The 11,812-nt window shown below is 32.9% G+C and overlaps 1 protein-coding gene across 1 annotated transcript; it reads right to left on the minus strand.

Annotated features, from left to right (window-relative positions):
* Positions 1-310: 310 nt before the first annotated feature.
* LOC130440677 (gustatory and odorant receptor 24) lies at positions 311-10,776 on the minus strand. Its single transcript, XM_056773942.1, has 7 exons — positions 10,486-10,776; positions 10,272-10,424; positions 8,296-8,520; positions 5,742-6,134; positions 5,609-5,680; positions 2,902-2,991; positions 311-409 (listed from the first exon to the last, which is right to left on the minus strand). The coding sequence occupies exons 1-7, from the start codon at positions 10,774-10,776 to the stop codon at positions 311-313; spliced, it is 1,323 nt and encodes a 440-aa protein (XP_056629920.1).
* Positions 10,777-11,812: the final 1,036 nt, after the last annotated feature.

Here is an 11,812-nt window from a genome sequence, read left to right on the forward strand (position 1 = left end):
TATATATTTACGTGTTATTTTTGTCGTACATTATTGTCGATTCGACAACGTCGCTTTCCACCCCCTCTTTAATCCACCCTTCTTTCGGGTCAGGATTGTATAGAGGGTGCTTTCGGGATATTCCACAAATTTTCTGCGTTTCCCACTGCCCCATTGTGCCATATACACAAAATCGCGAATCGAATATATACCGGGGGGAAATTAAAATTTATTTTTATTTAGATTCAATCGAGGTTTCATAAGAAGAATTGTTTTATTTATATATTTGGAACTATACTACAATTAAAAATTTATTGATTTCTTCATGTGCTTAAGGATTTTTTGTTGAATTTTCACTATCAGGATCCTCGGGAATGCTAATCTGGAATTGTAAAAGCACCACCAAATATGTAACCATCGTCGCTATTAACTGAAAATTAAATTTCTATTTAACATTCCACCAAAATAGAATTGGTAATGAGTCCCAAATATTCCCACAAAAAATGAAACGATTTCGATTTAATATATGACATTTTAGCGATTCTAATAATTAAAAAGTGTATAATAATCACATATAAATAGTTCAGGAGTATTGGATGGACGCTTTTTAGCTATAATCAATATTTGGTATTTTCTATCGACAATAGAATACGCCAAGCGTCGCATAAAAATCCAAATTTTGAATTTGACCTTGAGTAGCTTTCTCAGCAAAAAAATTCAAATTTTGATCTTGGGGAGCCATTTCAGCATAAAAATTCAAATTTTGAATTTGACCTTGAATAACTTTCTCAACAAAAAAATTCAAATTTTGACCTTGGGGAGCTATTTCAGCAAAAAAATTCAAATTTTGATCTTGGGGAGCTATTTCAGCATAAAAATTCAAATTTTGAATTTGACCTTGAGTAGCTTTCTAAGCAAAAAAATTCAAATTCTGATCTTGGGGAGCTATTTCAGCAAAAAATTCAAATTTTGACCTTGGGGAGCTATTTCAGCATAAAAATCCAAATTTTGAATTTGACCTTGAGTAACTTTCTCAGCAAAAAAATTCAAATTTTGACCTTGGGTAACTGATTGAGCATAAAAATCCAAATTTTGAATTTGACCTTGAGTACCTTTCTCAGCATAAAAATTCAAATTTTGACCTTGGGGAGCTATTTCAGCATAAATATTCAAATTTTGACCTTGGGGAGCTATTTCAGCAAAAAAAATCAAATTTTGACCTTGGGGAGCTATTTCAGCAAAAAATTCAAATTTTGATCTTGGGGAGCTATTTCAGCATAAAAATTCAAATTTTGAATTTGACCTTGAATAACTTTCTCAACAAAAAAATTCAAATTTTGACCTTGGGGAGCTATTTCAGCAAAAAAATTCAAATTTTGATCTTGGGGAGCTATTTCAGCATAAAAATCCAAATTTTGAATTTGACCTTGAATAACTTTCTCAACAAAAAAATTCAAATTTTGACCTTGGGGAGCTATTTCAGCATAAAAATCCAAATTTTGAATTTGACCTTGAGTACCTTTCTCAGCATAAAAATTCAAATTTTGACCTTGGGTAACTGATTGAGCATAAAAATCCAAATTTTGAATTTGACCTTGAGTAGCTTTCTCAGCAAAAAAATTCAAATTTTGATCTTGGGGAGCCATTTCAGCATAAAAATCCAAATTTTGAATTTGACCTTGAATAACTTTCTCAACAAAAAATTCAAATTTTGACCTTGGGGAGCTATTTCAGCATAAATATTCAAATTTTGACCTTGGGGAGCTATTTCAGCATAAATATTCAAATTTTGACCTTGGGGAGCTATTTCAGCATAAAAATCCAAATTTTGAATTTGACCTTGAGTACCTTTCTCAGCATAAATATTCAAATTTTGACCTTGGGGAGCTATTTCAGCAAAAAAATTCAAATTTTGACCTTGGGTAACTGATTGAGCATAAAAATTCAAATTTCGATCTTGTGGAGCTATTTCAGCATAAAATCCAAATTTTGAATTTGACCTTGAGTAACTTTCTCAGCAAAAAAATTCAAATTTTGACCCTTAACTTTGGGGTAACTTTTACATCTTATAAGGAATCGATGGGAATTTGAAATGCCAAAGTCCAAAATTACCACGAAAATTCGGCTCCGTTGGAATTTTTGGTTTTTTCCACCATTTCGTGTTCTAATTTGACCAGATAAAAACTTTTGATATTGATCACACAATTACCCGCTTACGTAATAAATAAGAAACAAAAAAAGCAACGAAAACCTAAAAAGAACCGTTTTTTTATACTACAGCCTCCCTTTTCTTCTTCTTTTTTCAACCCTATCCCCGGCCGAGAAACAACTCCTATATCAGGGCCAATTCCAATGAATTCCACCCTGTATGCAATTTTTATGGTTATTTCAAGGTGTATCAGTATCGAATTATGAAATTCAAACCATTTAACAATAAGACCACGAAAATCCGTTCTTAGTGTTATTAATACGCCCCGGAAACCATAGAATATTTTCAGTATACCTCAATCTTGAGGGGTAGAATTTACTGCAGTTCGCTCATCTACGAGGGTGAGAAATAATTGGCTGCCAAACGGCGGATGGCGCGTCAATTTGATGTTTTGACTGTTCCAAAAAGTTTTTTGTTTGTACCGATGTGCGAGAGCTCGCATTTTTGTGGTGTTGCCACATCTCAAAACTTATGCAACGACCCTCGTACCTGACCCTTGATGCTGTCGACTATAGTCAGGAAATATATTTGATGTATAATGAATCAAAACGGTCGGCGATTTTACAGAAACTCGAATTTAAAATAATATACGTCTTAACTTATCTTATGAACCTCGTATATCGATTTCTATAACGAAATTAACATTTTTGTCGTTACGAATCGATAACACTCAGTATATTTGTGGTGTAAAATTTGTATTTTTCTGAACTTACCGATTTAAACAAATTTCTGTTGACTTCAAAAAATCCACCAAGGCTCATATCGGTCGGATTCATTTCTGTCGCTCTTAAAAACATGTTGATCTGAAAATTAACGTTATTACTAAAATACTAAATACTAAAAAGTCCGCGAAATTGTTCCCTACACCGGCCCTGTGTAGTTACTACGCAATTTTAAAGGTTTGGCGAATTCGCGCGGCGCTTTCGGGGGACTTCTTTTAGTAGCAGGCGGTTTATTTACGGTATTTCTTCTAAATAATTTATAAAAAAGTCTATTTATTTATTTCTTTTGCTTCTTTTTGTTCTAGAATTTTATTTAGATATATAAATGATTTGTGTAAACGTAATTTATCTGTAGCATGTAGCAATTTGAAGCTAAAATATTTTTTATTTATTGTTTCTAAGCCAATAATGCAGTATTTAAATTTGCCGCCATTTATCCAATAAAGTGTTGACAACCATAAGAGAAAAAAAACAAATTGACAGCTGACAGTTGAGGTTTAGTAAAAATTTATAGTCATCAAAATGGATGCCGATTTATCGAGCATTGAACTGCATACGATTTTCAAAACCCACACGTGATTTTGGGCCATAATTAAACAATAGTTTTTTGAAAAAAAAACGTTGATCGAGCATTGACTTATTGGTGCTCGATATCGCGACTTGATTAGACATTTCCTTTTGCCGAAATATGTGGTTTCGACAAGACCGTGCCACTCGCGAACTTTCTCGTTTAGGTGATCCGAATTGGGCCCCTAGATCGTGTGATTTAACACCATTAGATTAATTTTTATGGGGTTAGTTAAATTCATACGTCTACATCGACAAGCACACAACCACGCCTGGATTAAAGAAGAAGAATCAACGTTGCATCAACCACATTTATGCAGGTCATGGTGTCAAGTTCAAAATGGTGTCAAATCTCCTAATTATTTAATGCAGCTGCGATTTTCCTGAAAATTTAGAATTAAAATCATCTTATCCTAAGATCTACATGGTTGTAAGGTGTGGAAATTGTTTTTAAGGGGTGAAAACCACCCTTTATAGAAAAATATTGATATCGTAGTTTTACCTACTTTTTTTCGATTCAAACGTTTTTCGTTGATGAAGCATAAGTATCTTAACATATTGTATAATAGAAAATTTATGTATTTTGAAGTATCAACCCTTAAAAATCGTCAAAAACTACCCTTCTGATGAAAATAACACAGGAAACAATTTTTTAACTATTTAAAACGTTGCAATTTCATTTTTACTGTGAAAAATTCAAAGTATTTTAATAAAATTTCATTGGGAATTAATTTTGATTAATCAACCCTTAAAAACTACCCTTTTACGGAGAAAAAAATAAAAATAAATCTAATGACTGCCAAATTTTAGATTTTGCGTTCTTTTTGTTAGTTCTTGTCTCTAATTGAAGTAATTTTTAATTGTCTATTTCCTGTCAACCCTTAAGAACTACCCCTCTGAAAAAAAAAATGGAAAAAATTTGTTTAATGACTGTTAATGTTTTGATTTTGAAATTTTTCGGTATTCGAATGCGTTTTCCAAACACGATGTGATTTTTCATTCTCTACACCCCTTAAGAACCACCCCTATACCAAGATTATTAGTATATCATCTCTTGGTAATCTCAAATTTACCTTGTAATCAATAGAAAAATGCGCCAAAATTTTAAACTTTTTCATAACCTATAATTCACAAAAAAAAATCTCAAAATCTTATTTTTTATGTAACTCCATTAATTTTGAAGATATCACGTCCTAAAAAAAACCATTTTGAAGGTAATTTTCAGGGCTACAAGTCTATGTATGTTAGAAGGGCTTGAGACTCTCCATATTTTATTAATAAAGGGTCAAAGGGCTGTGGACTATAGTGGACTATAGTGACAGATTAATTTGGTTATAACTCCGTCAATTTTTATGCTACAAAAAAAATAAAAAAAGAAAAATAATCTTCATAAAAAATACTATAATTTGATTGTTTATTTGTTTTTGTATCTTTTATGGTTATGGAGAAAAAATGACCAAAATAATTTTTTTTTGAAAAATCAAAAAAAAGTATTATTTAATGTTAATTTTTTTCAAAATTGTGCATTTCTGATCAACCAAACTTTCAGATGTCGTGAATAACATCCAAATAAAGTATTTGGTACAAGGATTTAGTTTAATTTTGATTTTCAATAAAATGGCATTAGTTTTAGTGCAATTTTTTTTTTAACTTTAACTATTTTACATCGTATCTCATTGAAATTCCAATCGAAACGGCTTTTATAAGTAGTCATTCGAAAGGTCTTTTTAAGCTCTTCAAAAAGTTTTATGTGACTTTTTTTTGAAAAATGTACCATTTTCCCGTTATTTGAGGTTAAATGTTTAATTGCGTAAACCAAAAAGTTATTCAAGTATCAATAACTTGTTTTAGGTAAAACATTAAGATCTTGAAATTAGTTTAATTTATTTGTTTTTTTATAAGCTTCATTTTTGTTCATCACAATTTTTTCGATAAAATGCATCGTTACACAGTTATACGTAAAAAACTATCGAAAAAAGCGGTTTTTTTTTGACGTACTTTTCAATAGCGAATAACTCAAAAACTATTGATCTGGCGAAAAAAATTTATACGACATTTTTTACTTTAAATTTGTCGATCTTTCGATTTCCTTGGTTATTTTGAAAATAAAATGGGAAAGAACTTGGCTTACCTCTTGTTGAGTATCATCACTCATCCAATTCAGTTCAACAAGCAATAATTTCTTTTGAAACTGCACTTTCACCTGAAAATAGTTCCATTCAAACGTTACCGCTTACAAAAAATGTTTCAATCGTTTCGCTTACACAATTGGAGGCGAAGTGCGCTTCGTCGCTGATCAGCAACAACATCAAACCGGCGAAAAATCCCGTCACCGCTAAACCGACGTCCTTAACGCCCAATCCGGCCTGAATTTGCGACATGAGTCCGTAAATCGTTAACGTGATTATCAAAAATAAATAGAGACACAAAAAAGTTAGAGTAAATCCGAAAGCGTTGCCCGTATCTCTGATAATTCTACTCAACAACATCCACAGCGATCTAAATTCCGCTATTTTATTAGCGGGACTCGCATTTCCAAGGATTTGCTTAAAATCCTCGGCCACTGTCAAGGCGATGTTGGCCAGTAAATCGCAGAGCATGTACCAAATACCCCCAATCAGGTACGTAACCACGTTTATGTAGCAATAAGGGATTACCTGGAAAAATATTCGGTTTATACTACAGCTAAAAGTTTATTTCGGCTCAATGGGTCGTCTAATTGAAGACAATCGTTTCGATATCAAAATTTGATTGTAGTACTGATGAAATTATAGAATTAAACGCACCAAACCAAAGGGTTTCAATTAGATGGTAATCCGAATACCAAAATCGACAGATTATACTCGAAATTGGACAAAATCGTCTGTCGAAGCGATTGGTTTGAACACCTCTGATCATCACCAAGATATAATCCATCGTTCTGCTGCTGAGAACAACAAATAACGCAAGATGGGATTCCGTTGGAGAAACGGAACTAGTCAAAATACAGTGGCTGGGTTCCGTACAGATTTTAGAGCACCAAAAGAAACGATGGACGTAGAACAAAGAAGAAAAGAAAGACCAAGAAAAAGATGGTGCACAGAGAGAGGAATTCAGGACTGGAAAATGAAGGCAATAGATATTTACACATTCTACTGTTGTTCATTCAAGTATAAAAAAAGTCAAAATGTATAAAATGACTTTGGAAAGATGACCAACTGTCGTTGAAAAAACTACGACTGATCAAACGAAAGCTATTCAAAAAAGAGTAGTCCAGAGATGAATTGAAGGTTCTTGGTTTCCTTGGTCAATAGAATAAACCTTATCAAACGAAAATATAAAAGAACAGATAGAGCTGGATGATTCCTTATCGTTAATATCGAGGAGCTTCCCCAAGAAGCAGTTTTAGAACAAAGGAATGGTCAAATGGGGTTTGGACGATGGAAAAATCTTCTAGCTTTTGGTAGATTGTTGCTAATCAAAGAGGAATAAGTTTCTTTTTGAATTACAAGGAAAAGAATCGTTTGATCAACTAGGAGATGACGAGGATCAGAAATATATCATCGATCAAGTGCAAAAACTGGTTATAAGTACTACCAGGCACTTCATCTTCGTTAAAACGACTTGAATGTGCTGCAAATACAAATTTGATGATTTTTCTTTGAACGACAGGCTTTATAATATAAAAGTTAACGAAGAAACTGCGTCTGCAGATGAATTGGTCACCAAAAAGTTAGAGGTTAGACCCCAGATCAAGTTTGAAATGTAGATTGGGATATAGCTAAAAACTGGTGGTTCTAAAGTCGAAAAGGACCGTGTAGCTTCCCCAAGAAGCAGTTTTAAAACCAAGGAATGGCCAAATGGGGTTTGTTCGATGAAAAAATCTTCTAGCTTTTGGTAGATTGTTGCTAATCAAAGAGGAATAAGTTTCTTTTTGAATTACAAGGAAAAGAATCGTTTGATCAACTAGGAGATGACGAGGATCAGAAATATATCATCGATCAACAGCAAAAACTGGTTATAAGTACGACCAGGCACTTCATCTTTGTTAAAACAACTTGAATGTGCTGCAAATACAAATTTGATGATTTTTCTTTAAACGACAGGCTTTATAATATAAAAGTTGATAAAGAAACTGCGTCTGCAGATGAATTGGTCACCAAAAAGTTAGAGGTTAGACCCCAGATCAAGTTTGAAATGTAGATTGGGATATAGCAAAAAACTGGTGGTTCTAAAGTCGAAAAGGACCGTGTAGCTTCCCCAAGAAGCAGTTTTAAAACCAAGGAATGGCCAAATGGGGTTTGTTCGATGAAAAAATCTTCTAGCTTTTGGTAGATTGTTGCTAATCAAAGAGGAATAAGTTTCTTTTTGAATTACAAGGAAAAGAATCGTTTGATCAACTAGGAGATGACGAGGATCAGAAATATATCATCGATCAAGTGCAAAAACTGGTTATAAGTACGACCAGGCACTTCATCTTTGTTAAAACAACTTGAATGTACTGCAAATACAAATTTGATGATTTTTCTTTGAACGACATGCTTTATAATATAAAAGTTGATGAAGAAACTGCGTCTGCAGATGAATTGGTCACCAAAAAGTTAGAGGTTAGACCCCAGATCAAGTTTGGAATGTAGATTGGGATATAGCTAAAATCTGGTGGTTCTAAAGTCGAAAAGGACCGTGTAGCTTCCCCAAGAAGCAGTTTTGAAACAAAGGAATGGTCAAATGGGGTTTGGACGATGAAAAAATCTTCTAGCTTCTGGTAGATCGTTGCTAGTCAAATAGGAATAAGTTTCTTTTGGTGAAGAAGGTAAGTACAGTAAATATTGTAATTACCTGCAAAATTTTAAAATGTGCCATAGTAACGTGTGTTACTACCATAGTAACGCAAGCAAAAACAGGTAAAGCTATGGTAATAACGAAAGGTTTGTTTCCCAAAAATTGCGCGAATCTTTTCTTTGTCATTTTATAATAAATTCTTTCGAAAGCCATAAGATTCGTCAAGACTCTCGCTAATTTTTTAGATTCGCTCCATGCTATTGGACTTGTTATAATTGGAATCTATAAAATATGAGAATTTATTGAGTTGTGAGATATACAAATGAATTTTTAATTGTATATGACTTTGAAGGCATCAAACGTTTCTTCAGGTGTAGAAAAATCCACGTCGAAAATCATAGAATAACATCGTGCGAAATAGTTCTGCGAAATGTCAAATTTTATGATTTCCAATGTTAAATTTGACATATCTCGATACTTAATCATCGATTTCCATCACTCGAGAGATTTTCAAACGTACTGGAGATCTTAGAATCAGACAAATCTTCTACTACCATTCTTTTCAGTTTGATCACTTTGTAATTTATAAAATGAAGTTTTATAAGTGACATAAATGACATTTGACTTGTAACTATGAATGACAGGTTGTGCGAACTTGAAAGTCACGTCAAAAATCATAGAATAACATCGTGCGAAATGTCAAATTTTATGATTTCCAATGTTAAATTTGACATATCTCGATACTTAATCATCGATTTCCATCACTCGAGAGATTTTCAAACGTACTGGAGATCTTAGAATCAGACAAATCTTCTACTACCATTCTTTTCAGTTTGATCACTTTGTAATTTATAAAATGGAGTTTTATAAGTGACATAAATGACATTTGACTTGTAACTATGAATGACAGGTTGTGCGAACTTGAAAGTCACGTCAAAAATCATAGAATAACATCTTGCGAAATAGTTCTGCGAAATGTCAAATTTTACAATTTCCAATGTTAAATTTGACATATCTCGATACTTAATCATCGATTTCCATCACTCGAGAGATTTTCAAACGTACTGGAGATCTTAGAATCAGACAAATCTTCTACTACCATTCTTTTCAGTTTGATCACTTTGTAATTTATAAAATGAAGTTTTATAAGTGACATGAATGACATTTGACTTGTAACTATGAATGACAGGTTGTGCGAACTTGAAAGTCACGTCAAAAATCATAGAATAACATCGTGCGAAATGTCAAATTTTACAATTTCCAATGTTAAATTTGACATATCTCGATACTTAATCATCGATTTCCATCACTCGAGAGATTTTCAAACGTACTGGAGATCTTAGAATCAGACAAATCTTCTACTACCATTCTTTTCAGTTTGATCACTTTGTAATTTATAAAATGGAGTTTTATAAGTGACATAAATGACATTTGACTTGTAACTATGAATGACAGGTTGTGCGAACTTGAAAGTCACGTCAAAAATCATAGAATAACATCTTGCGAAATAGTTCTGCGAAATGTCAAATTTTACAATTTCCAATGTTAAATTTGACATATCTCGATACTTAATCATCGATTTCCATCACTCGAGAGATTTTCAAACGTACTGGAGATCTTAGAATCAGACAAATCTTCTACTACCATTCTTTTCAGTTTGATCACTTTGTAATTTATAAAATGAAGTTTTATAAGTGACATGAATGACATTTGACTTGTAACTATGAATGACAGGTTGTGCGAACTTGAAAGTCACGTCAAAAATCATAGAATAACATCGTGCGAAATGTCAAATTTTATGATTTCCAATGTTAAATTTGACAAATCTCGATACTTAATCATCGATTTCCATCACTCGAGAGATTTTCAAACGTACTGGAGATCTTAGAATCAGACAAATCTTTTACCACCATTCTTTTCAATTTGATCACTTTGTAATTTATAAAATGAAGTTTTATAAGTGACATGAATGACATTTGACTTGTAACTATGGATGACAGGTTGCGCAAACTTAATATACAAACCGTTCTTACCAAATACAACGTAAATAAATAATCAATTACAGCTTCTTCGAATTTTCCTTCTGCAGATCTAACCATTTCCAGTTTATCCCATTGGATATAACCTACGTATCCTAATATTATAAAAAATATGCAAACAGAATAAATAATTGATCCAATAGTTACCTAAAACAATTTATATAATCTTTTTGTTTTTATATAAAATCTAGTTATATCTGGTTATTACTTGAAACACCAACTCGTCGTCTGTTATTGGAAAAATCCCAACGAATTTCATAAAATTCAATAAGGGTTTCAAACTTTTATATAATACACTATTATATTTATCTTTGGTATGAAAATTTCGAAGAATATCGCGTCCAGGTCCTGGACCTTGTGGTACGAAAGGTGCAATTTTCGTCACCGGATTCGGATTCTTTTCGGGTTTTTGATAGAAAGGAGCCGCACCTCCTAAATACACACTTCTTTTTCTTCCAGACATGACGTCTTCTAGTGTAAGAACGTTCTGACCAAACATTTCTAGAATATTTAAAAATATGTTTATGTCTCGTAATAATTTGGAGCAGCGGATACGAAAAAACCTCCAAAAAAAACCGAAGCTTCGTCTGTACAAACCTATATAAAGACCAATAGTGAGGTACGGAGCCGAAACGTGGACTCTTGACAAAGTAGAAGAAGAGAAGTTCGAGGAATAAAAAATACGAAATTTATTTGGGGCAAAACAAAAAGAATTACGGACGTTGAATGAAGAGGAACCAGAAAAGGGAAGACCAAAGAAAAGGAGGTGCTTGAAGACTCAAAAACGAAACAAAAAATAGAAAGGAATCACTTCCAAACTATAGGGATAAAACGCCTGCGTTCAGCAACCCATAAGTATGTATTATACTATAGACTGCGCCAATTATACACTTCGATTCGTTTTTTGAAGAAAAACAGAACGAAAATATAGAAAAACAAGAAAAGCTGGATGATTCCTTATCGTTAATATCGAAGAGCTTCCCCAAGAAGCAGTTTTGAAACCAAGGAATGGTCAAAGGGGGTTTGGACGATGAAAAAATCTTCTAGCTTCTGGTAGATCGTTGTTAATCAAAGAGGAATGAGTTTATTTTTGAATTACAAGGAAGGGAATCGTTTGATCAAGTAAAGGATGACGGGGATCACAAAAAAATCATCGATGAAGTACAAAAACTGGTTATAAGTACGACCAGGCACTTCATCTTTGTTAAAACAACTTGAATGTACTGCAAATACAAATTTGATGATTTTTCTTTAAACGACAGGCTTTATAATATAAAAGTTGATAAAGAAACTGCGTCTGCAGATGAATTGGTCACCAAAAAGTTAGAGGTTAGACCCCAGATCAAGTTTGGAATGTAGATTGGGATACAGCAAGAAACTTGGTGGTTCTAAAGTCGAAAAGGACCGTGTAGCTTCCCCAAGAAGCAGTTTTAAAACCAAGGAATGGTCAAATGGGGTTTGGTCGATGAAAAAATTTTCTAGCTTTTGGTAGATCGTTGCTAATCAAAGAGGAATAAGTTTCTTTTTGAATTACG

The sequence above is a fragment of the Diorhabda sublineata genome, chromosome 2, assembly GCF_026230105.1.
Source record: "Diorhabda sublineata isolate icDioSubl1.1 chromosome 2, icDioSubl1.1, whole genome shotgun sequence".
NCBI lineage: Eukaryota > Metazoa > Arthropoda > Insecta > Coleoptera > Chrysomelidae > Diorhabda > Diorhabda sublineata.